Source organism: Macaca nemestrina, chromosome 5 (assembly GCF_043159975.1).
Source record: "Macaca nemestrina isolate mMacNem1 chromosome 5, mMacNem.hap1, whole genome shotgun sequence".
Lineage (NCBI taxonomy): Eukaryota > Metazoa > Chordata > Mammalia > Primates > Cercopithecidae > Macaca > Macaca nemestrina.
Genome location: NC_092129.1, coordinates 37,441,251 through 37,467,895, shown reverse-complemented (window position 1 = coordinate 37,467,895; position 26,645 = coordinate 37,441,251). Strand labels below are relative to the sequence as shown.

The window sequence follows — 26,645 nt, the reverse complement described above, 5'->3', positions numbered from 1 at the left end:
GTCTAAAAAAAAAAAAAAAGAGAGAGAAGAAAAAGAGAAATAAGTAAGAGGACCAGTTTGGGTGACCCAACATCCACATAAAGCACAGTCCAGAAAGAAAATAAAAGAGGAAATGTAATCATCAAATAAATCGTTCAAGAAAATTTTCCTCTACAGATGTTAGATTGAAGAGAAAGCATAGAGTTAAATGAGATTGGAGAAGCTGTCAGGGGTTAGATTATAAAGATTACATAAGGCTACTTTAGGGAACCTTTGCTAGAGTGAAACTTTTCTTTTCTCTTTTCTTTTCTTTTTTCTTTTCTTTTCTTTTCTTTTCTTTTCTTTTCTTTTCTTTTCTTTTCTTTTCTTTTCTTTTCTTTTCTTTTTTCTTTTCTTTTCTTTTAGACAGGGTCTTGCTCTGTTGCCAGGCTGGAGTGCAGTGGTGTGATCTCGGCTCACTGCAACCTCCACCTCCTGGGTTCAAGCGATTCCACTGCCTCAGCCTCCTGAGTACCTGGGACTACAGGCGTGGACCACCACGCTGGCTAATTTTTTGTATTTTAGTGGAGATGGGGTTTCACCATGTTGGCCAGGATGGTCTCAATCTCCTGACCTCGTGATCCACCCACCTGGGCCTCCCAAAATGCTGGGATTACAGGTGTGAGTCACCGCGCCCGGCCTAGAGTGGAACTTTCTGTTCAGAGTGGTTCTCCAGGTTCTCATTCACAACTCGCCCACTGGGGAATTTTTACATAACCTTCAAGAACCAAGGTAACATCACTTCCTCAGAAAGTCATCCAGGACCCATTTGCCAAAGTAAATGGTTCTTGCAATATGTCTGTATACAACTGATTGCATTATAGTAGATTATTAGTGTGAATTTCATCTGCTAGAAGGTGTGCTACTTGAGGGCAGAGTCTGGATGGGGCTCATTCATCTTTAAATTGATAATGCCTGGCACAAAGTGCTAATTCAGTCTTTTGGTTTGGCTTCATATCAAGAATTTCCCAGTCCTTAAACTTTTATTTATTTATTTATTTAAGAAGGAGTTTCACTTTTTCACCCAGGCTGGAGTGAAGTGGCCCAGTAATTACAAATTTACTATCCACCATCCCATGTATTGGAATCAACCTTGTACAGTGGATCTGAGGCAGATTCTCAGTTGATAAAGCCACCCTCACACAATTCTTTGGGATCTTGCCTCACTGTAACCTCTGCCTCAAACGATTCTCCTGCCTCATCCTCCTGAGTAGCTGGGATTACAGGTGCCCGCCACCACGCCCAGCTACTGGTTTTTTTTGTAGTTTTAGTACAGACGGAGTTTCACCATGTTGACCAGGCTGGTCTAGAACTCCTGACCTCAGGTGATCTGCCCACCTAGGCCTCCCAAAGTGCTGGGATTACAGGCATGAGCCACTGCGCCCAGCTAGTCCTAGTCCTCAAGATTTAACACTTCCCAAATGGTAAAAAAGGTGAAAATAAGTGAAACCTATTTTTTGTGCAAGAAAACTGTGAGTGTGAGAGTAAGGTAGTAGCCATCATGTTCATGTGCTAGCTACTAACACACTTTATCGCCAATGCTCACAGCCACCCTACAAGGTAAACATTAGAATCTCAGTTGTACAGATAGAGAAACTGACCTTGTCATCCAAAGTTACACACAACCAGTAAGTGCTCTGACTTGAAACCCTGGCACCTGCCTCCAGAGGTCGCACTCCTAGCCACTTCACCATGCTTCGTTAGTATTCTTGCAAATATTTTTCGACTACAGGTGCTTCATATTGGTTAATTCATTTCCAGTTCAATAGTGTCTGGCTTCAATAATTACGAACACTACCGCATTTACCCACTGTGAAAAATAATTCACTCTTTCAAAGGGCCTGTATAAACCTAATTTTCTAATTCACTTTTGTGTCTTTCAGTTGACGTAATCCCTACATTTTCTATTTCTACATAAGCTTCCTTTCTTTCCTTTCGTAGGAATAAATTGAACTTATTTTAAGATAGAGGGGGGTACAACTGTATGGAATATAGACTCATCTTTTTTCACTCTCTCTCTCTCACAGAATGAAAAAGGACACCATGATATAGCAGCTGAGGTGGTGTATTAAGATAATGGGGGGGCAAAAAAAAAAAAAAAAAAAAAAGAAGGAGCCTTGCTCCACCCCTGCCCCGCCCCCGGCCGCCTCTCGGGGACTCAGAGTCCTGGAAGGCTTTGCGGAGCTCCGGGCTGGGCGGATCGCTGCCCACAGGGAGTCGGGAATGCCAGGTTCCAGCTGAGCAGCAGTCGCCCGCCGGAGTGCCAGTGGCTCCTTGGAGGTCGAGTCCAAGGACGTGGCTTGAACCTGGGAGGTGGGGCGCAGGAGTCCACGCACCGGGGATGGACGCGCCGGGTGACCTGGAGGGCCCACGCGCACCAGGAGGTGACCATGAATTGCGTGGCCGGGAGCCCGGAGCCCAGCGGCGGCTTCGGGCCTGTCTCTTTAGCAACGACTGAATTGCTTTTAGCTTGATTCTTTTCCGAGAGATTGGAAAAGGCGGGGGCCTGATCGTGGGGTTCGGGCCAGCGTTTCTTTTCTCTCTGGACGTGGCAAAGTTCCAGGACTGGATGTGTGTCACGGTATCTAATGACTTTCTAACCTATGCCTCGGCTTTTAAGTACTGTGTGTTTAATGCATTCAAATAAGTATGCCATTAGGCAAATGTAAAACGTTACCTTTCAAGTACCCAGTGTTGTTGCCTTTGTTTTTAACTTTCATTTCCCTTTCTCATCTACTACAAACAATGTACAAAGATTCATAAGACTTCCTCATATTGCACAGATTTTTTTTTTTCCTTCTGGACTGCAATGGCAACCTCTGACAAATAGAGCAAAGCAAATATATTTTTCTTAAGTTTTTCCTAAAAACAGTTTAATTTATAAATGGCTGATGGATTTGCTTGGATATTTGGAACTCTGAGTAATTGATTTAGTGTTTTTAAATGACAATTTAGCCCTGGAAATAAGTGTTAAATTAGCTGATGCAAAAGACTAGTAATTAGGGTAAGAAAAGTATTGATTTGTGAATTTTGGGACTTGTCTATCCAGAAGCATACCATTGTAAATATTAATTCACCAGCTGAATGATTTCGCTTGTTTTCTCCTACTTACACTTCATTTGACTTCAATATTGCCTTAGAAATCTTTGTGGGTTTTTTGTTTGTTTGTTTGTTTGTTGATACAGAGTCTCCCTCTGTCCCCCAGGCTGGAGTGCAGTAGCGCGATCTCCGCCCACTGCAAGCTCGGCCTCCCGGTTCCCGCCATACTCCTGTCTCAGCTTCCCGAGTAGCTGGGAGTACAGGCGCCCGCCACCATGTGCCCAGCTAATTTTTTTGTATTTTTAGTACAGACGCGGTGTCACCGTGTTAGCCAGGATGGTCTCTATCTCCTGACCTCATGATCCGCCTGCCTCGTCCTCCCAAAGTGCTGGGATTACAGGCGTGAGCCACTGCGCCCGGCCAGAAATCTTAATAAGTTAACATTACATGCTTGAAACATTGAGTTCATGTAGCATATGATTCAAGTAACTTGAGAAAATAAGGACATTATGCTTCAGAGAGCATCACCCTTTGGAGATCACCCTGCCACCTCATCTTTCTTGAAGGGTTATTAAAGACCAGAGAAACAGACTTTAAAGTGAAGGCGAAACAGATCAGATAGCTTGATGATTTCTGCATTTAAATTCTAGTAAAGAATAGTATGTAAATAAAAGCAGTATGTTTTCAAAACTGCAGTAATGTACAAGGATCGTGTTCCGTTTGATCAAATGTGCTATATTCAAAATAGCCCTAAGCTCAGCAAATAATATCTTCAGAGTGCAACACATGTGCACAGAAATCACATTTGTGTACTTTGATGAGTAGTCTCAATTATATACCTAATTGCTGCATGTTTGCATTCAAGGTGATGATCCTGCAGGAAGTGCAGGAGAGACTCCCAGGTGGCTTTCGAGAGAACAGGTTTTTGTACTGATATCGGCAGCTTCGATGAACTTAGGTTCCATGATGTGCTATTCTATACTTGGACCCTTTTTCCCCAAGGAGGTAAGACATTTTTAAATCCTTAGTGTGGGGAAAAGAAAGAGAGATCAGACTGTTACTGTATCTATATAGAAAGAAGTAGACATAAGAGACTCCATTTTGTTCTGTATTTGAGATGCTGTTAATCTGTGACCCTACCCCCAACCTTGTCCTTGCAAGAGACATGTGCTGTGGTGACTCAAGGTTTACTGGATTTTGGGCTGTGCAGGGTGTGCTTTGTTAAACAAGCGCCTGAAGGCAGTATACTTGTGAAAAGTCATCACCATTCTCTTAATCTCAACTACCCAGGGACACGTACACTGCCAAAAGTCGCAGGGACCTCTGCCTAGGAAAGCTAGGTATTGTCCAAGGTTTCTCCCCTTGTGATAGTCTGAAATATGGCCTCGTGGGAAGGAAAAGACCTGATTGTCCCCCAGCCTGACACCCGTGAAGGGTCTGTGCTGAGGAGGACTAGTATAAGGGGAAAGAAGGTCTCTTGGCAGTTGAGATAGAGAAAAGCATCTGTCTCCTGCCTGTCCCTGGGCAATGGAACATCGGTGTAAAACCCAATTGTTCTGTTTACTGAGATAGGAGAAAACCGCCTTAGGGCTGAAGGTGGGACGTGCTAGCGGCAATGCTGCTCTTTATGCACTAAAAAGGTTTATGGAGATGTTTGCATATGCATATCAAGGCACAGCACTTTTCCTTAAACTTATTCATGTCACAGAGATCTTTATTCATATGTCATACTGCTGACCTTCTCCCTATGATGATCCTATTATCCTGCCACTTCCCTTTTTCTAAGATGGTAAAGATAATTATCTATAAATACTGAGGGAACTCAGAGACCGGTGCCGGCGCGGGTCCTCTGTATGCTGAGCGCCGGTCCCCTGGGCCCTCTTCTTCTTTCTCTATACTTTGTCTCTGTGTCTCATTTCTTTTCTCAAGTCTCTCCTTCCACCTAATGAGAAACGCCCTCAGGTGTGGAGGGGCAGGCCACCCCTTCACTTAGGAGCTCTGTTTTTCTTTTTTTTTTTTTTTTAAGCCGTTTGAATTATTTTATTTTATAGTATATAAAATGTAAAAATCTACATATAGGACAGATGGTGTATAGAACTCCAGCCAACAGAATACTTCTTATAGAATGCTTGATACCAGGAAAAAAAAATCCAGTCAGAAAGAACATCTTCTTGGGAGGTAATTCACCTAAAAGTAGTTGATCTTCTGAGAATTACTTTGCTTACCCTGTAGTCTGATTAATCTTTATTTGGTTTCTGCAACTGAAAAAAAAGGAGTGCACTGAATAACTGAGATTCAAATATCACTGCAATAGGTCTGTGTTAAGACAGTAACTATTTTCTTGAGGTTTTATCCACATTTTAGAATTAGGACGTTTTGATTCCTGTCCCCGCTTCCTTTTTTTTTTTTCTTTTGAGACAGTTTCGCTCTTGTTGCCCAGGCTGGAGTGCAATGTTGCGATCTCAGCTCACTGCAACCTCTGCCTCCCTGGTTCAAGTGATTCTTCTGCCTCAGCCTCCCGAGTGGTTGGAATAACCGGCGCCTACCACCACGTCTGGGTAATTTTTGTAGTTTTAGTAGAGGTGGGGTTTTGCCATGTTGGGCAGGCTGGCCTCGATCTCCTGACCTCAGGTGATCTGCTCACCTTGGCCTCCCAAAGTGCTGGGGTAACAGGTGTGAGCCACCATGCCCAGCCCCTGCCCCACTCCATATTCCCTCTTTTAACTTGAATTTCTTATGGACTCTAGCAGCAATGTTTATGTAAGGGAGGAATTCTGATTAATAGGGCTTGTTCCTTCTAGGCATAGCCTTTTATATGGCGTTAGGATTTATTGACACAGATTCAAAGATTATAATCCCTAGAAAGTCCAACTGGATTCTAGATGTCAATAGGATATAGTATGAAATGAATATGACTGGCTTGGAGTGTAGACAACATATCCATGTGTTTTATTTTGTTCTTTTTGCCAGATCCTTGGTTCACAGTGCAGTGGCGGCTTCATAGTCCTCCAGCTGCCTTTAAAACATGTAGTCCTTCGTTCTGTGTGATACAAAAGAAGATAAAGTGGCTTCTCTGCTAAAGGAACAATATTGCCATGTACTCATACAGTGCTCTCTGGCTTTTAGTACACATTACCCCTTATTTATCCATTTGATCCCTGCAACAACTGCATACAGAATCTTGAGAATCTCAGCATGTTGCAAATGAAGAAACAGTCTCAGAAGCTGTGACTTGCCCAATTCAATTCTATTAAGTAGAGGTTTAATGAGTTCCTTCTCTAGAGCAGGCAAAGCATGGGATGTGTTAGGGTAGAATAAAAAAATCAGGGAAATGGTTCTCTCTTGTCCACCCATTGGGAGTGAAAAAATATGGGGGAAAGAAAAGGTTCCAATGATTTGGATATCCCTTAAGAAAAGGATTTCCAGAATGTTATAAGACTGTTTTTTTGTTTTTTTTTTTTTCTGTTTTTACATTATCATTTTCTTCTGGTTTCCCTCTATCCATACTAATGTTATAAGATCCTCGAAAGAAGAATGGTTAATTGTGTCATACATGGAGTGGGGATAGGAGAAGAAAGGGCGGTACTGAAAGGAACTCTCAGGATAAATTTAAGATGGGCCTTTTTTTTTTTTTTTTTTTTTTTTTTTTTTTTTTGAGGCAGGGTTTCACTCTGTCACTGAGGCTGGAAGTGCAGTGGCATGATCAGGGTTCACTGCTGCCTCAACCTTCCAGGCTCAAGAGATCCTTTTGCCTCAGACCCCTGAGGAGCTGGGGCACAGGCAGTGCCACCACGCCTAGCTATTTTTTTTCTATTTTTAGTAGAGTTGGGGTTTCACCATGTTGCCCAGGCTGACCTTGAACTCCTGAGCTCAAGCGATCTGCCCACCACGGCCTCTCAAAATGCTGGGATTACAGGTGTGAGCCACTGCACCTGGTCTAAGGTGGGTCCTAAGAAATGTTAATTCTTATAGTGAACAGAGATGGAGGTGTTCTAGGTATAGTCACAGGAATTGCAGAGTGAATGGCATGTTTCTGGGGAACAGCAGACAGCTTCTTGATGTGGCTTGAGCCTGGGGTGAAGTGAGGTCTAATAGGAGACAGTGGTTCTGAGGAGGCAGGCCGGAGATAGAAAGAAGGGCACTTGTCAAGGACTTAGTCAGTGGGCAGTCATCAGAGGTGTTTGAGCAAGACAAAGCAGTCTGGCCAGACTTGGGATTTGTAAATAATAATAATAATGCTAGGCACAGTGGCTCCCACCTGTAATCCCAGCACTTTGGGAGGCCGACAGGAGGATCACCTGAGGTCAGGAGTTCGAGACCAGCCTGGCCAACATAATGAAACCCTGTCTGTACTAAAAATACAAAAATTAGCCAGGCGTGGTGGCACGTGCCTGTAGTTCCAGCTACTCAGGAGACTGAGGCAGGAGAATCGCTTGAACCCAAGAGGCCGAGGTTGCAGTGAGCCAAGATCGCGCCACTGCACTCCAGCCTGGTGACAGAGTGTGGCTCTGTCTAAAAAAAAAATTTTTTTTAAATAATAAGAGGCTGTGGAATTGAGATGGAGAAGAATTGGAGTAAGTGAATCAACCAGTGGGAAGGGCATTTCCTAGCTCAGCTGGAACTCAGTGAGTGCAACTAACGTTAGTTTCCTCTAAGTGAATAGGGACAGAGGAAAACCAGGCTATGGGTGTGTGCTTTTTAAGCTTTTGACTGAGTGTTTTGCTTATAGAAAATGTTGACTAAAGAAAAAAGTCAAGCTTTTAAAGAATTAAAGTTCATTTTATTCAGGAGTCTTACTGAAGACTACAGGCTGAGTATTTCAGTTCCCACTTCATATACAGGTGGTGGAGATTCAGTACGCGCAAGGTCACATCAAAGTTTAGGTGTAAGAGTATATCTGGTTATAGATTACGAATGTACCTTTGGTAATAGTTTATAAAAGCATAATCACAACCCTGTTAGATGTTATCTTATGTGTATGAAAAGGCAAGGCTGGGGCATTTATCATTTAAGGAATGTAAAAGCTCAGGCAAGAGATGTGGGGGGCCATGTGCTCTATCCTGCTCTGTCTTCAACTCATCCCTCCCAAGAGCTGCATGTTGTCACAGAGTCAGGGGTTTTGTGACATTGTGCTGGCAAGCAGAAGTGAGCAAAATGTGACTTCTTATATTTGCTACTTTGTCTCGCCTCGCAGAGGGAAGGCAGAAAGAAAGGAGACAGAGGCAGGAGAGAGAACATTCTAATTTTAAAAGCTGTAAATATCAAGAGCAGGCTTTGACTTTTCATTTCTGATTAAAATCTTATGGTCAACAAATGCACTGGTGAAGCCTCACCCTTCCTCCTGCATGTTCTGCCATCTTTCTTATTAGCTAAACTAACTGGGCAAAGGAAAAACAGTGCCTTTCTTAAATTCTGGTGTGGGATTCCTACTTCTGTTCATCATTTTTCTTGCCACCCTCATCCTCGGTCAGAGAACCAGAAATTGCTTTTTTATTAATTATTTATTTATTGAGACAGCCTCGCTCCGTCATGCCCAGGCTGGAGTGCAGTGGCATGATCTCGGCTCACTGCAACCTCCGCCTCCTGGGTTCAAGTGATTCTCCCACCTCAGTCTCCCAAGTAGCTGGGATTACAGGTGCATGTCACCACACCCAGCTAGTTGTTTTGTATTTTTTAGTAGAGATGGGGTTTCATCATATTGGCCAGGCTGGTCTTGAACTCCTGACCTCAGGTGATCGGCCTGCCTTGGCCTCCTAAAGTGCTGGAATTACAGGCATGAGCCCCTGTGCCCGGCCTAGAAATTGCTTTTAACAGCTGTTTTTGCTTTCCTAATGTGAAGCAGGATCCGTGTTCCAAAAATGGCATTTGGCTGCTGCCGTAGCATGTGGTTCTAGCACATCCTGTGTCAGCATTCCATTTCCACAGTGAATATGGGAACATGCACACGATGGAAACTGTAATGGCTTACGACCTTGTAACCTTTGCAAATCCCTCTCCTTATCTATAAATGAGGCCAGCTAAAAATACATCCCTTATTTAATTGTTGTTAGATACCATGCAAAATGGCACTTAATAGAGATCCTGGCTCATAATGAGGGTCTAGTAAGTATTAATTGCTATATGTATTTATATGTTTTCTGCTAGATTCTAAATTAAGTACTTATTGGAACTATTATGCATTGATAATGTAACTTGACTAATGAATGTTTGTCTTTCTTTTCTTTCTTTCTTTCTCTTTCTTTCTTTCCTTCTTTCTTTCTTTCTTTCTTTCTTTCTTTCTTTCTTTCTTTCTTTCTTTCTTTCTTTCTTTCTTTCTGTCTTCCTTCCTTCCTTTCTTTCTTTCTTTCTTTCTTTCTTTCTTTTGCTTTCTTTTCTTTTCTTTTTCTTTCTTTTTTTTTTTTTTGAGACAGAGTCTTGCTCTGTCACCCAGGCTGGAGTGCAGTGGCACAATCTCGGCTCACTGCAACCTCTGACTCCTGGGTTCAAGCAATTCTCCTTCCTCAGTCTCCTGAGTAGCTGGGATTACAGACATGTGCCACCACACCTGGCTAATTTTTGTATTTTTAGTAGAGACGGGGTTTCACCATGCTGGCCAGGTGGGTCTCGAACTCCTGACCTCAAGTGATCCTCCCACCTCGGCCTCCCAAAGTGCTGGGATTACAGGTGTGAGCCACTGTGCCCGGCATGAATATTTTTCTTATGCCTTAATTGACTCCTTTCACAACATTTTCTTTTTGAGGAACCTGACCCATGTGTAGTAGAAATGTAGACCTCATGTTCCAGTCGATGTACAGCATAACCATTTGTTACAGTGCCATTAAAGGTATTTTAATGAACTCTCTCGTATCCACACCGTTATTTACTGTGGTTATTAGTACATGGAAAGGGAATGGCTAGTTATGAAGCCCAAGAATTAGGGGCTTAAATCTTTCCCAAGCCATTACTGTGGAGCTGTGGGCCCATCCTCTCTGCCTTCACGCACCACCAAGTGCTTAGGGACATTTCTGAGGACTTTTCCTAGAGTAAGAGAGAGGCCCTTCCTAAAATTTAGCTTAGAACAACAGAGTTCACTTCTCTGGCTTCCTGTGGTATGATGCTATGAGAAATGTATGGTTTATTTAAAGAGGCACAGTCTGACATGGAAAAAAACATCCTTGAAAAAGACAAAGATTGAATGATGATAGTATCTTTACATCGGAAGGGATGGATAAAATTTTTATCGTAAATTGTACTTAGAGAGAAAAGGTAAAGAAAGGCAATCATGGTTGTAGAGAATGGATGTTGAAGAGTGCAAAAGTGTGTGTGCACGTGTGCATTTCTGTATTAATTATGAAGTTATTTGTGAAAATCCAAAGCTCTGCCTAAAGGATGGATCTAAACTGGACTCTTCTGACCATAAATATTCACTGCTGGTACAATGCCTTATATATACAAGATGGTCAATATATGACAGTTCAGGCTTTCCCTTTGTAGTATGCTAAGTGGCCAGTCCTATCTTAAAGAAATTAAACTCGTATTTTGATTCCTTAAATTTCTATAGCTAGAATCTGATTTAAGGATCTGCCGTAGCTCCAGGACTTGACAAAGTTTTTTAAACTTTCTATTTTTATATGTGAATGTAGTTGTGTATCACAGTGGTAGCATTTGAAGTTCGAAAGAAGTAGATTTAGGATAAATATTACCTGTAGCAAATCTTAGGAGCTCACTGATAGAATAGGCTATAAACATTAGTAACTGTAATTGATGGATGATAAACTACCTTGGCTGTTTCAGGAGAACGTAGAATGTCAGGGGAGCATCTCTCACCTGTGTTGTTGATGACAGGAAGGAAAACTGTCTTCTCCAAACTGTCAGGTAATTGGTATTACTGTCAGAAACAGAGACCTAGACTGATTGGGCCTTGGTCTGACCCATGTGCCAACTCATGGAACTTCCTATTCTTGAGTTTGAAGACTGGCCAGCATTTTTTGTTTGTTTCCTATAATTAAATGTGATACCCAAAAGGAAGTGTGTCTAAATCAGCTGTTTCCTCGGTCCTGTGACTATGCAATAGAGCCCAAATTTCCTTAACCAAGGCATTTTTTGTGTTTGTTTATACACTCTAATTCTGACTTTTGCCAGCTAAAGCTAACAATTCTTTATAGGCATGGTGAGTGAATTATTTTCATGTAAGAGACTATGGTTTACTATCTAAACTATTACTAGTTTCCCTTCCTTCCCCACCCCATTTATTTTAAAAGAATAATCTTTTTGAAACTGATATGCAGATAAAGTTCACAAGATGATGATGCTCTGATCTATTATTCCCATTTTTCCATATTGATGCTAATTTTTCTTTGAAACTTTGTTTCCATTTCTATTACTTAAAGGCTGAAAAGAAGGGAACCAGCAATACGATTATCGGTATGATCTTTGGATGTTTTGCTTTGTTCGAGTTGCTGGCATGCTTGGTATTTGGAAACTATGTAAGTATAAAGTTCATATGCACATCTTAATTTTTAAAAATTATATGATGAATTATTTTAGTTTACTAGTCTAGAATTTGCATCGATACTGAAATAACCATGGTTATAATTTTATAAATTGTGCCACTGTTGACAGTTCCCTCCTCAGATTTGATTGATTTTTAACTCTTTCCATGTTTTTAAGCAATGAGTACTGTCACTATATTAAAGAATTATAATATATTAACTGTACATGTCTTCCCCCATCCTATATTTTCCAATACAGTGGATTTGTTTCTATCAGTATAGACTTTCAGAAGTCATAAATTTACCACTCTTCTTTGACATTTATTATAGCTTGTACATATTGGAGCAAAATTTATGTTTGTAGCAGGAATGTTTGTCTCAGGAGGAGTTACAATTCTCTTTGGGTAAGTCATTTTCTGATTATATTTGGGAGCTTGAACAGATTTCGTAATCTATTGTTAAAGGTTCTTTAAGTCAATGGTTCCATTATTGTCTGTCAAATGCATAGCATGTGACTAATGGCAGAAGTTGAGTAAGTAGAGAACAGGGATAAATGGCATTGATTTTAAGGAAACAGGCCTCTGGGGGATCTCCTTGATGCTTGCTACTGAACTTATTCATTAGGACTCCTGTGATTGTGAGTGACAGAAACTTAACTCACTTTTCTGAGTTACGGAAACGTGCTAGCTTTAGTAAAAAAGTGAATTTCTTTAATAAAGTGTCAACTCAAAAAATATCAGAATACAGATTTGAAACGATGTCATGAGACATTTTTCCTCTTGTGATTTGAACAAGCTCTCCCCTTTAGGTGGCAAGGTGACCCCTAGCAGTTTCAGTAGAAAGTGCCAGTTGCCTAGTAGTTCCTATTAGAGTCACAGAATGAAGCCCCACTGACCTGACCTTTGCTGATGGCTGTAGCCAGGGGGAAAGAATGTTCTGCTTGACCAGGCCAGGTCACATGCTCAGTTCAGAGCATGGAATAGAATGGTTTCCCCCATTGCTACTTCCCGAAAAAGGAAAAATGAGTGCCAGTGACAAAACAGATGTGAAAGTTCTTAAGCTTAGAGTTCTTAAACCAGCAGCGTAATGCCAAATAATATGGAAGAGCTTATATAAGTACATGGGAACACAGAGGAATAACAGTATAGTAAGATTATAATGAAGTAAACTCAAGAAAACTTTTTTTTTTTTTTTGAGACGGAGTCTGGCTGTGTTGCCCAGGCTGGAGTGCAGTGGCCGGATCTCAGCTCACTGCAAGCCCCGCCTCCCGGGTTCACGCCATTCTCCTGCCTCAGCCTCCCGAGTAGCTGGGAGTACAGGCGCCCGCCGCCTCGCCCGGCTAATTTTTTTTGTATTTTAGTAGAGACGGGGTTTCACCGTGTTAGCCAGGATAGTCTGGATCTCCTGAACTCGTGATCCGCCCGTCTCGGCCTCCCAAAGTGCTGGGATTACAGGCTTGAGTCACCGCGCCCGGCCAAGAAAACTGTTAAATGAAATGGGGTTAAAAAATTTTTGGAAGGGTCTTTTTTTTTCTTTCTTTCTTCCTTTTTTTTTTTTGGTTTGAGTCCTACCATGGGAGAGATCTGAAACTGAGTTCTTTCTTCTATATGGGTCTTGTCAGAGTGATTCTACATGTTATTCTTCTTTTTCTTTCTTTCTTTTTTTTTTTTTTTTTTTGAGGCGGTGTCTTGCCCTGTTTCCCAGGCTGGAGTGCAGTAGTGCGATCTCGGCTCACTGCAACCTCCGCCTCCCAGGTTCAAACGACTCTCCTGCCTCAACCTTCCAAGAAGCTGGGATTACAGGTGCTTGCCACCATGCCCAGTTAATTTTTGTATTTTTTAGTAGAGATGGGATTTCGCCATGTTGTCCAGGCTGGTCTCCAGCTCCTGACCTCGGGGCATATGCCTGCCTCGACCACCCAAAGTGCTGAAATTACAGGCATAAGTCACCACACCGATTCTACATATTCTAGAAAGGTTTATTCGGTACTATCATCTGGGGGACCAGTTATATCGCAGAACAGGGCAACTAAGCTGTTGTTATGACTCAAATTGTTACCAAAAAAAGAAAAAGGGTAATTTTCTCCTACTGAAAAGACAGCAAAGCAACTCTTTTAAAAAATTATATTCTAAAGTGATTTATTCTAATAACTATGGGTGAGGTACTACTCTTTTTAGTGAGTACAGTTAAAAAGGAAAGAAATGAAAACTAGCTTGGCATTTGAGAATTGTCTTATTCCTTTTTAGTGTATTGGACCGAGTTCCAGATGGACCAGTATTTATTGCTATGTGTTTTCTAGTGAGAGTAATGGATGCAGTTAGCTTTGCTGCAGCAGTGACTGCATCTTCTTCTATCCTGGCAAAGGCTTTTCCAAATAACGTGGCTACAGTATTGGTATGTATTTTATAAGTATTTCCCACTTTCCTTTGAGCGTAGGCCCAAATCTTTGCCCTTCCAAGTTAAAGCTGGGATCCATTCTTCTATACTTGCATTTCTGTACTCTCTGTATTATTGTTGCCTTTCACCCCGAGTTCGACTAGCAGCAAGCCTGTCAATAAATGTAACACTGGTGTTACTTGGGTGCTCTTCCTGGTTTTAGAATTCCCTGAATGGGCAGTTTGACAGGTAAATGTGGTCCAAATCAGTCATTCTTTTTACCACTTAAAAAAAAAAATTTCCTTGGTAGTTTTTTTTGCTGTCTACCTGTAGCCTAGATTGTGGTTGAGCTGCCTGAAGCATTCCTCTGCCTTAGAAAAAGAGTTATCCCTAGTGGCAAAATAATCAATTAATACTAAAGTCCTTCCTCCGCTTTCCCCAGATTTATGCACGGGATCTTAGAAATCATCTCAAAGTCCTTAAGTGCTTCTGCACTGTCTATCTGAGGATGCTTTTGCATTTTGACGTAAAAATCCAAATCCTGGTGGCATCATATTGACATGTGTTTTTGTATACTGCTTAGATGCTTATAGAACTGGTATTAGTGACATATCAGATTCCCATCCCATCCATAGGCAGCTGCCTCTCTAAACCCCAAGAAGTCTTTTCTATTATAGCTCTCTCTCTCTGGGCCCATGCGCTTCTGAAAGACTCATATCAGAGTCTGTATGGCGCCCTTATAGCGTTTAATTGTTCTCTTAGACTTCAGAATCTAATCAGCTTAGTAACAAGGACTCCCTTATTTACTCATTTAATACTGTAGTTTGAAAAGTTTTACTATCAGGTAAACGCTTTGCTGTGTAAATACTTATTCCCACTTTTTGTTAAGCATTTATGTATATAGCTGGATAGGTTTATGTTAGATTCTGTTGCCATTTGGCAGGTATACAATTTACATTTCCAGAAAATATATTTCTCTGGAAAGGGAGGAAAAAAATATATTTTTCTGAGAAAGGGCTCAGAAGAACACTAGTCTGTTGATATGCCCTGTAAGATAAGGGTTTATGGCTAAGCAGGTTTGGAGAGTGCTGTCTGCTGCCTCTAACTTAGAGATGCCTAGTTCACATTAATGTCTTCAGACCTTGAAAATCCTGGAGCAGGATTACTTTATTAGATGTTCTACAACGCACTTTAACTATGGAACCACTTTTTTCTATCTTTTCTTTCTTTCCTTCCTTCCTTCCTTCCTTCCTTCCTTCCTTCCTTCCTTCCTTCCTTCCTTCCTTCCTTCCTTCCTTCCTTCCTTCCCTCCCTCCCTCCCTCCCTCCCTCCCTCCCTCCCTCCTTCTTTCTTTCTTTCTTTCTTTCTTTCTTTCTTTCTTTCTTTCTTTCTTTCTTTCTTTCTTTCTTTCTTTCTTTCTTTCTTTCTCTTTCTTTCTTTCTTTCTCTCTTTCTCTCTTTCTTTCTCTTTCTTTCTTTCTTCTTTCTTTCTTTCTCTCTCTCTTTCTTTCTTTCTTTCTCTTTCTTTTTCTGAGACAGGGTCTTGCTGAGTTGCCCAGGCTGGTCTTCAATTCCTGGGCTTAAGCAATCCTACCACTTTGGCCTTCCAAGGTGGCTGGGATTATGAGTGTGAGCCACCACGCCTGGCTGGAACTATTTTTTCAAACAAACAAGACTTGTTGATCTCTTAAAGAGCTGGTATTCTGTGGAACACTCTGGAAAGCGCTACCTAATAAATTCCTACGATAATGATAATAGTCCATTGGATCTTCTGATCAGCAAGAGACACCAGTGTTGCTATACCAAGTTTCTGTATAAAATTGCAGCCAACAGCTAACACACTAACATGGTAATTGATCTGGATGGCCTTATTGTGATTAAAGAATTTCAGTTTCTTTTTGAAGTGTTGAAAGTTATTAATAGAATACTTTTGTGTACTCTGTAAGGTCTGAAGATATAAGGTTGCAAGCCACAGATCTCTGTTTAAGGTCCCTAAAAACTAGATTGATTTAAAATGTTGCAATATCTATAGTAGTAAACCCTTTTTTTCCATAGCATTGTTTTGTTTAACTTTAAACAAAATAATTTTATATTGTACAAAATTCAAAAGTTACAGAAGGGAACATAGAATATAGTAAATATATTCTACATATAACTGTTACTCAGCCTTTGTATACACACCAGTTGTGCAGGTGCCCAGCCCTCCATCCCCTTAGAGAAGGCAACAGATATTGTAGGTTTCTTCCAGAGAAATTCCACATATATGTATGTACACACTGACACACACACACACACACACACACACTGAGAAAGAGAGAGAGAGCGCAAGCGAGAGAGCATGATTTCCCTCCCCCTTTTTTCTTTTTATTTTTTTACTTGGACAGGACTATTGCATTATCCCTCTTTTTTCTTTACACAAATGGTAGCATACCATATGTACCATTCAGCACCTCACTGGTTACACCAACAATGAAATCATCTTGGAGATCTTCCTGTACCTACATATAAGGAACTTTCTTACTCTTTACTTTTCTTACTGGCTGTATAGTATTTCACTGTGTGGATATAACCTGGTTTACTTACATCGTTGATCAATATTTAGATTATTTTCATCATTTGCTATTGCAAAACTCTGCTATAGTGCATAAGCTTATATACATACCATGTCACATCTACATGTCTATACTTATAAGTTAGTTTCTTACAAGTGGAATTCTGCGTCATGAGATATGTGCCTTAATTTGCCAAATTGCCAAATTGCCTACTGGTGTTCACTTGCTAGCATAGAGCATTCGATAGGAAATAGGTGAAAATTGGTATCTTGTGGTTTAAATTTGCTCATTTCATTTCTTTTAAAAAGTGAGGGTGAACTTCCAAAATATCTTTGTATTCCACTCTATGTGTCAACAGTTTATTTATAGCATTTGCCCATTTTTCTTTTCCTCATTGTAGCTCTCATGATGTATTTGGGGAATTAGTTCTTTGCCATTTTTTTCTCTGTTCTTCATTTATCTTTTGATTTTTTTTATGCATAGTTTTCATATTTTCACGTAATCAGATTTGTCAATCTTTTTTATATTCTGGTGTTTTATGTCACAATTACAATACCTTCCCTATGATAACAATTTTTTAAATACTCCCATATTTTATTTTTCTAATAGTTTTATGATTTCAATATGTGCATTTAAATTTTGAGTCCATCTTGGGAGTGTGTGTATGTAAATTATGAAGAAGACAGAATTTCGTTTTTTTAGATAGTACCTTGTTAATTCTTCAAATGAAATATTTAAACTGATTTTTTCTTTTTCTCATTTTAAGGGAAGTCTTGAGACGTTTTCTGGACTGGGGCTAATACTAGGTCCTCCTGTAGGTGGCTTTTTATATCAGTCCTTTGGCTATGAAGTGCCCTTTATTGTTCTGGGATGCATCGTTTTGCTGATGGTACCACTGAATATGTATATTTTACCCAATTATGGTAAGTCCACACTTATGACTCATTTTAAGAACCTTAAATATATGTTTATACCTTTGTAAGAGACCAGTTTACCAGATATTGTTTTATTTTATATAATCAAAAGTAGCTTTTAAAAATAACTGATTATTTTTTCAGTAATGCAGGCAATTAGTTTATATGAATTTCTGTAAATTAAAAATTCTTTCCAACCTTTAGAGCTAGCAAATATTTAACTTCTGATCATAAACCATTACCATATGCTGTGTCTATGAGAGATTTTCTTGGACTAAACTAAATATCAAAGCCAGAAGTTTCTGTGGGCCACACATAGCCCAGTGTTCCTAGAAGGCTATAAGCTAAGAGAATAATGCCCATCCTTCTTTCCCAGTGGTCCTTGCAGCTGTCTTCACAGAGTAGCTCAGATACAAGGATGTAGATTCAGGTGTTCTCTTTTAATAGTGTTTTTAAAAAATTATAAACTGGGCCGGACACAGTGGCTCATGCCTGTAATCACAGCGCTTTGGGATGCCAAGGCTGGTAGATCACTTGAGGCCAGGAGAGGAGTTCGAGACCAGCCTGGCCAACATGGTGAAACCCTGTGTCTACTACAAGTACAAAAATTAGCTGGGCGTGGTGGTGCACACCTGTAGTCCAAGCTACTTGGGAGGCTAAGGCATGAGAATCGCTTGAACCCAGGAGGTGGAGGTTGCAGTGAGCCAAGATTGTGCCATTGCATTCCAGCCTGGGTGACAGAGCGAGACTGTGTCCGCCCCCCCGAAAAAATTATAAACTGGTATTTAAAAAAAATCTCTAGGATTGATAATATTAAGGCTGTAAATGTAGATTTAAGTATTCCCAATTAATACTACTTTTAAAGATTGTTATTATTTGGTCAGGTACAGTGGCTCATGCCTGTAATCCCAGCACTTTGGGAGGCTGAGGCGGGTAGATCACCTGAGGTCAGGAGTTCGAGACCAGCCTGGCCAACCTGGTGAAACCCCGTCTCTACTAAAAATACAAAAATTAGCCAGGCATGGTGGTACATGCCTGTAATCCCAGCTACTCAGGAGGCTGAGACAGGAGAATTGCTTGAACCCAGGAGGCAGAAGTTGCAGTGAGCCAAGATCACGGCACTGCACTCCAGCCTGGGCAGGAGAGTGAGACTCTGTCTCAAAAAAAAAAAAAAAAAAGTTATTGTTTTAGAAGAGTTTATAGATAGATGATGCTAGAAAATCAAATAAATTTTAAAAATCACTGATATTGGCAGAATTTTTTATTTTATAAGTTCTGCCCATTTCTTTACCACCTTTTAGACCCATAGACGATGTGGCTTTAGCATTGGGTGGCTAAGAATCATTCATTATATCTGCTCACCAGGTCCCCTCCTATACTGCTCTAAAAAAAAAAATACTTCTAAAATAGAGTCATGGACGTGTCAATTATCTTATTAAAATCTTTAAGGTCTAGTAAGTTTAAGAGATCTATTGTACATCATGGCGACTATAGTTAATAACAACATATTGTACACTTGAAAATTGTCAATAGTAGATTTTAAGTGTTCTTACCATTAAAAAAAAGTATGTGAGGCAAAGCATGTTAATTAGCTTCATTTAGTTATTCCACAATGTATACATATATCAAAATATAATGTTTTATACCATAAATAGAGACAATTTTTACTTATTTTTTAAAATAAAAAATCCTTAAATCCATGAAATGTGAACTTTATCCTGAAAGCCATTGGGAGCTATTGTTAGATTTTTTTTTTTTTTTTTTTTGAAACGGAGTCTGTCACCCCAGCTGGAGTGTAGTGGTGTAATCTTGGCTCACTTCAAGCGCTGCCTCCTGTGATCAAGCAAATCTCATGCTTCAGCCTCTCAAGTAGCTGGGAGTACAGGTACATGCCACCACACCAGGGTAATTTTTGTATTTTTAGTAGAGACGGGGTTTCACCATGTTGGCCAGTCTAGTCTCGATCTCCTGACTTCAAGTGATCCTCCCATCTTGGTTTCTCAAAGTGCTGGGATAATAGGTGTGAGCCACTGTGCCTGGCCTATTGTTAGATTTAAGTAGAAGAGCCATATGATCTGGAATATCTTTCTTCCACTCTACCTAACTCTTACTTATCCTGCAAAACTTGATTTTATTACCTTTTTGGGGGGCGGAGGGGTTTCTTTCTTTCTTTCTTTCTTTCTTTTTTGTGAGACAGTCTTGCTCTGTTGCTCAGGCTGGAATACAGTGGCGCAATCTTGGCTCATTGCAACCTTTGCTTCCCAGGTTCAAGCAATTCTCCTGCCTCAGCTTCCAGAGTAGCTGGGATTACAGGCCTGTGCCACCACACCTGGCTAATTTTTATATTTTTAGTAGAGACAGGGTTTCACCATGTTGGCCAGGCTGGTCTCGAACTCTTGACCTCATGATATACCCACTTCGGCCCCCCGAAGTGCTGGGATTACAGGCGTGAACCACTGTGCCCAGCCCTTTTCTGGGGAGTTTTTCTAAACCTTCTCGATCACTGGACTAGATCTGGTGTAGGTAGTGCCATAGTGCTCAGCATTTTTCCTGCCCCCTCACACTTGAGGACAACCCTATTCCCCATCTCTAACAGTAACTTCCTGTGGCAGGTTTTGTCAGCCAGGGAGTCATGTCCCTTCAAGCAAGTACCCCAAGTTTTCATTACTTGGTCTTCAACAGCTTAATTATACTAATTATGTTTCATTTTCATGGATGTTTTAATATATTCTCACTATGACAACTCCTTTTCTCACCCTGGATTTTAGGAACAGGGACTATTATGCAATAATGATTTATTTTTTACCATAAATACATAATACTTCTTACTTTCACAATAAATGTAACCAATTAAAATTGGAATCTTTTATCATTTTTAGTTTAAAAGTGACTAAATATCCTTAGTATATACAATTCAAAAATCACACCAACTTGTCTCCCTGCCTGCAATACCTCACTGAGCCACACAGTGGTGTTTCTCCTCTTTCTAAGTCCAACTACATCCTGTAGTTTCTGTAGGAGCATCAAGGATGTGCTCAGATTTATTTCACCATTGAATACTTGGTTCATAATTAAGAAACTAACACCAGCCAGGCACGGTGGCTCATGCCTGTAATCTCAGCACTTTGGAAGGCCAAGGTGGATGGGTCTGGAGGTCAGGAGTTCGAGACCAGCCTGACCAACATGGTGAAACCCCGTCTCTACTAAAAATACAAAAATTAGCCAGGCATGTTGCGTGCACCTGTAATCTCAGCTACTCAGGAGGCTGAGGCTCAGGAGAATTGCTTGAATTCAGGAGGCGGAGGTTGCAGTGAGCCGAGATCGCATCACTGCGCTCCAGCCTGGGTGACAGAGTGAGACTCTGTCTCAAAAAAAAAAAAAGCACACACACACACACACACATAAACAAAAAAACAAAAAACAAAAACAAACAAAAACTAACACCAAGGTTTCACTTTATCTCTTATATCCTGAAAAAATCTAAGGATAACACTTAAAATAGTTGAACCACACTTCATGATGTTTTTGCACTTTGCTCCATATTTGATCGTGATTCAACAAGTATTTATAGACTAATGAACTGTGCAGGATATTGTGGGAGAAATGGGGATAAATGAAGGCTGTCATGGCCATCAAAGAGTTTCCACATCCATAAGTGGGAGGCTGAGGTGGGAGGATCGCTTTAGGCCAAAAATTTGCGACCAGTCTGGGCAATGTAGGGAGACCCCATCTCTAAAAAATTTTTAAATTAGCTGGGTGAGGTAGTGCACATCTGTAGTCCCAGCTACTTGGGAAGCTGAGGCAGGAGGATCACTTGAGTGCAGGAGTTAGAGGCTGCAGTGAACTATAATAACACCATTGCACTCCAGCCTGGGTGACAGAGCAATACACTCCATCTCTTAAAAATAAAAAAGCTTTCATGTCTGATATGAGTTTGCTATATCCCCACCCGAATCTCGCCTTGAATTGTAATAATCCCCACATGTCAAAGGTGGGGCCAGGTGGAGGTAATTAAATCATGGGGGTGGTTTCCCCCATATTGTTCTCATGGTGGTGAATAAGTCTCACAAGATCTGATATTTTTATAGATGGGAGTTCCCCTGCACAAGCTCTCTTGCCTGCAGCCATGTAAGGTGTCCCTTTACTCTTCCTTCGTCTTCCACCATGATTGTGAGGCTTCCCCAGCCATGTGGAACTTTGAGTTTCTTAAACCTCTTTCCTTTATAAATTACCCAGTCTCAGGTATGTCTTTATTAGCAGTGTGAGAACAGATTAATACAATGTCTAAACCTGATATTATCTCTGGCCAGGATGAGTATAATAGTTACAACCTGTAACCTAAGACTCCTTCTTTCCCTCACACTCTCATTCCAGTTGATTCTTTCTAATTTGGGAAATTGTTTTTGATAAATTGAATGTGGCCTCTAGGTTTGAATAATTTATATGCAAGTGTAGATTGTATACAATTTTAGGCAAACTCAGAGGGTGAGTTGTGTTGATTACCAGATAAAGATGGTCTTACCAGTTTTCCAAATGAGTTAAAATTAAGAGATTTTAATTGCTTTGATTTTTTTTTTCTTTTTTCTTTTTTCCCCAAAGAGTCTGATCCAGGTGAACACTCATTCTGGAAACTGATTGCTTTACCCAAAGTTGGCCTTATAGCCTTCGTCATCAACTCACTCAGCTCATGTTTTGGCTTCCTTGATCCTACTCTGTCTCTCTTTGTTTTGGAGAAGGTAAGTTGCCTGATTGCTGAAGAGTGCTGCGTTGTAGCAGGTGGATGTAACTGCTTGTTCTTGGGCCCTGCTCTGTGGAAAGACCCTTGCGTGGCTGGGAGAAGGAGGCAGAATGGGCACTACACACCGAGGTAGCCTGTCCATCTCTGCTGTGCCTGTGAACTAGGGATCTGATTCAGTAAAAATGAAAGAAGTCTTTCACTAAGTGGCCAAAACATTAGTTTCCTTCTTTCTAAGACCTTGCTCATGTCATTGTAGGTCTAGCTCAGGCATCATGCATGCTGCTTAACAAGGATACTTTTCCTCTTTTTGTTTGAATTGCAGTGAGACATTAGGGGTACACAGTAGCTCATTTGATGTAAGATGTGCTTCTTCTGTAACAGATCCCCCCTGGGTCTACTGACTTTTTAGGCTACTTCATATAATCAGATGACTATGGACTGTATTATTCTGGGATTTGAGAAAGGAACCAAGTATCCCTAGAACTAAAAAATAAAATGTTGAATTCTAAAAGTTTGAAGTCATCGAAATTTGTTCTTAGATATTTTTGAAAAAATATTATTACTGACACAGTGAAGTCCATTACAAGGTGTGGTAGTTAATTACACTGAACAATTAATATGTGTTGATAAAAGGCAAAAATGACTAACTTCGGCCCATAATGACTTTGAGGTACTAGATTTAAAATAGCACAGAAACTTAAGTTTCAGTATACTTTCTAATATCAATAAAGTTGCTAATATGGTCATTTCAAATGCTTTCTGAACATTTACTGATCATAGAATGTAAAGATTAAAATTAATTTTTCTTATAATTTTACACTACCCCTTGAAATCACTGAAGACAGTTTGGGGAACTTCACAGGTAAACTTGGAGACTGTTATTTTAGTGCCTGGTCCAAGATTTAGACAGTAATATAATATTGCCTTTAGCCAGTGAGTACCGTAAGTTACCCAATGTCAGGCCTCTGAGCCCAAGCTAAGCCATCATAACCCCTGTGACCTGCACGTATACATCCAGATGACCTGGAGCAACTGAAGAACCACAAAAGATGACCTTTTACCATTGTGATTTGTTCCTGCCCCTCCCCAACTGGTCAATCGACCTTGTGACATTCCTCCCCTGGGCAATGAGTTTTATGATCTCCCCACCCTGCACCTTGTGACCTCCACCCCTGCCCGTAAGAGATAACCACTTTTAACTGTAATTTTCTACTAGCTACCCAAATCCTATCAAACCGCCCCACCCCATCTCACTTTGCTGACTCCTTTTTCAGACTCGTCTGTCTGCACCCAGGTAATTAAAAAGCTTTATTGCTGACACAAAGCCTGTTTGGTGGTCTCTTCACACGGATACGTGTGACGCCCATAAGAAAAATGTTTTGTGATTATACTGACACAGTCCATTTAGATCGTCAACAACCTGTATTTTTCAGCTGTTTTTCTGTGCTTTTAAGAAGTTGTGTCGCCGGGCGCGGTGGCTCAAGCCTGTAATCCCAGCACTTTGGGAGGCCGAGACGGGCGGATCACTAGGTCAGGAGATCGAGACCATCCTGGCTAACAGGGTGAAACCCCGTCTCTACTAAAAAAAATACAAAAAGCTAGCCGGGCGACGTGGCGGGCGCCTGTAGTCCCAGCTACTCGGGAGGCTGAGGCAGGAGAATGGCGTAAACCCGGGAGGCGGAGCTTGCAGTGAGCTGAGATCCGGCTACTGCACTCCAGCCCGGGGACAGAGCGAGATTACGTCTCAAAAAAAAAAAAAAAAAAAAAAAAAAGAAGTTGTGTCTAAACAATGAAAAAAAATCTATAACTAATCTCTGGGAAATCCAAGTTGTTTGTGTATATCTTATAAGAAATCTTTTTTGTTGTTGTTTCTCAAGAAAATGTAATTTATTTTAAAAAGATGAGGAAGACAGGAGGTTTCCTCGAAGATAACTATAACCGACCCATTTGTGGTATGGGAGGTAGTATAGGCCCTTCTTGTTTCTGGCTGATGATGGACTATATCAGAACTTTTTTTCGCTTTTGAGACAGAGTCTCGCTGTGTCACCCAAGCTGGAGTATAGTGGCATGATCTCGGCTCACGGTAGCCTCTGCCTCCCAAGTTCAAGCGATTCTCCTGCCTCAGCCTCCTGAGTAGCTGGGATTACAGGCATGCGCCACCACAGCAGGCTAATTTTTGTATTTTTCAGTAGAGATGGGGTTTCATCATGTTGGCCAGGCTTGTCTCAAACTCCTGACCTGAAGTGATCCACCTGCCTCAATCTCCCTAAACGCTGGGATTACAGGCATGCGCCACCACACCCAGTTTTACATCAGACATTGACTCCCTCAGGGCTATTGGTGGTGCCTCACCACTGCTGCCCCCTTTTCAGGTTGAAGTGCTGCGGCCCATCCCATTACCCAACTCCAACCTAAGAAATCTTTAGAAATTTATTTTCCTCTTTTTCTGAATCAGAAACCCTATGGTTGGAATCCAAGAATCTCTTTTAGCAAATTCTCCAGGTAATTTTTATGCACATTGAAGTTTGCAAAACATTAATTTACATATAAAAGTACTCTGAGTTATGGAAGCAAAGTATGTTTAATGCCAAAGGCTACAAAGCAAAAAATCTTCTCTTCTGACTTCTGGTTAGGTTGTCCTCCCATAGAGAAAAAGTAGTGCATTTTCAAAGGTAAGATGAAAATTAGGACAGTGCAGAATATTATTAATAGACTCATGGTAATAATAAGAGCTAAAGAAATGGTAGAAGGAAAAGAGGGATGTTTACTTAAAAATGACTTAATTATGTGACTTTAATATAGGATTTCTTTTACAGTTTAATTTACCAGCTGGATATGTGGGACTAGTATTCCTGGGTCTGGCACTGTCCTATGCCATCTCTTCACCACTATTTGGTCTCCTAAGTGATAAAATGCCAGTACGTACACTTAATTTATATTTGAGTCACTTTTGCATGTTTAGAGCAGTGGTTTTCCAATTGTTCCTTTGGAACTGGTTAGACTTGATATATTCAATTGGACTAGGGAGAGGTTGCAGTATCTTCTATCACCCTAAGGGTCAGCTATCACACTAAACCAATTCACTTTAAATTGCTTCACCTGGGAAAAGAGGAAGAGTCTTATGCTTAAAAAAAAAAAAAAATTGGATTAGACTTTCTTTTTCTAATTTCTTCCCCCAACATTGTCATCCAGACTGGAGGGCAGTGGCGCGATCATAGCTTACTGCAGCCTTGAACTCTTGGTCTCAAGTGATCCTCCTGCATCAGCCTCCTAGGTAGCTGGGATTATATGCATGTGCCACCACATCCGGCTCCTGGATTAGACTCTCTAAAGAAAAAAACTCGATGTAAAAAAAAAAAAAAAAAGGATTGATCTTAATAAATAGGGCAAAGTCCTAGAGGCTATTACAGACTTGATCAAATTGAGAGATTTCTTCTTTAGGAGGAGATAATTTAGATTTTCTGTGTGAGTGAAAAAATTGACCACATAAATATGGACTGGTTATCTCATAGCCTTTCTGTTTAAAAAAAAAAAAATACCCTTCTGTTCTCTTTCAACCAGGTTTAAACCATTCGGTACAGATGATGAGAGCACAGAATTAGTACTGCTAGTCAAATCTTAAACTTCTGTGGTTTTAGAGCTTATATTTTGCATTTCCCTTCATTTCATTTGCATATTTATTTATCAAGAACTGATTTACTTGTGGAATACTTAGTAACCCAGATGTCCAAAAGCAAGTATCTTAAACAGTGTTTGGAGCTTGGTTTTCAGACATAATCTTACTTAACTGAGCGGATATGGCACCCCTGTAATTTTTGTCCTGATTCAAGTAGTTTATAAGGGATAATTTTAGTGGATACGATCTTAGTCCATTCAGGATACTGTAACAAAATACCACAAACTGAGAGGATTTATAAACAATAGAAATTTGTTTCTCACAATTGTGGAGACCAAAATGTCCAAGATTAAGGCACTGGTAGATCTGATGTCTGATGAGGGCCTGTTGCCTGGCGCACAGATTGTCTTCTTTCACTGTAACCTCACCACGATGGAACAGGCAAGGGAGCTCTCTGTGGCTGTTGGAACCGAACTGTCGATTCCCTCCTGGGCAGGGGTCGCCGCGAAGGATCACCGACACGAGATTCACAGCAGAGAGTTATTTATTACTAGCGCGCTAGGGTCCCAAGCTCTAAGTTGGCCCTGGGACCCCGACTGCTTGTTACAGGCTGTTTATATAGGCAAATACAAGTTCAAACACAGCTTAGGGCGCGAAATTCAAACAAAGCTTTAGGCGCGTGGTAATTGGGTCTGTCTATGGCCTGAGCAAGGTGTCTTATGCTAATTGGTTAGAGCAGGACCTTATGAGGTTTTTTCTTGGAGTTGCTGATTCCGGGAACTTCGAGGCAGGAGGCAGGGTGGGACCCCCGGAATTGGCAGGGTGGGACCCCATGAGGTTGTTTCCCGGAATTGGCAGGGTGGGACCCTATCAGGGTGGGACCCTATCGAGGCAGGGTGGGACCCTATCCAGAGCCACCTGG

At 40.9% G+C, this 26,645-nt stretch overlaps 1 protein-coding gene across 6 annotated transcripts in view; it reads left to right on the top strand.

Moving 5' to 3' along the window:
- The first annotated feature begins 2,173 nt into the window (after positions 1–2,173).
- Positions 2,174–26,645, top strand: part of LOC105465632 (solute carrier family 18 member B1) — a 30,645-nt gene continuing 6,173 nt past the window's right edge. The window contains exons 1-8 of one of the 6 annotated variants that reach the window (XM_071096480.1): positions 2,174–2,402; positions 3,923–4,062; positions 11,427–11,522; positions 11,859–11,932; positions 13,775–13,922; positions 17,222–17,378; positions 21,969–22,105; positions 24,924–25,025. In XM_071096480.1, coding sequence (XP_070952581.1) covers positions 2,360–2,402; positions 3,923–4,062; positions 11,427–11,522; positions 11,859–11,932; positions 13,775–13,922; positions 17,222–17,378; positions 21,969–22,105; positions 24,924–25,025 — 897 coding nt within the window. In that variant the 5' untranslated portion in view covers positions 2,174–2,359. The other 5 variants (XM_011714164.3, XM_011714163.3, XM_011714165.3 and 2 more) reach the window with 5 other exon arrangements.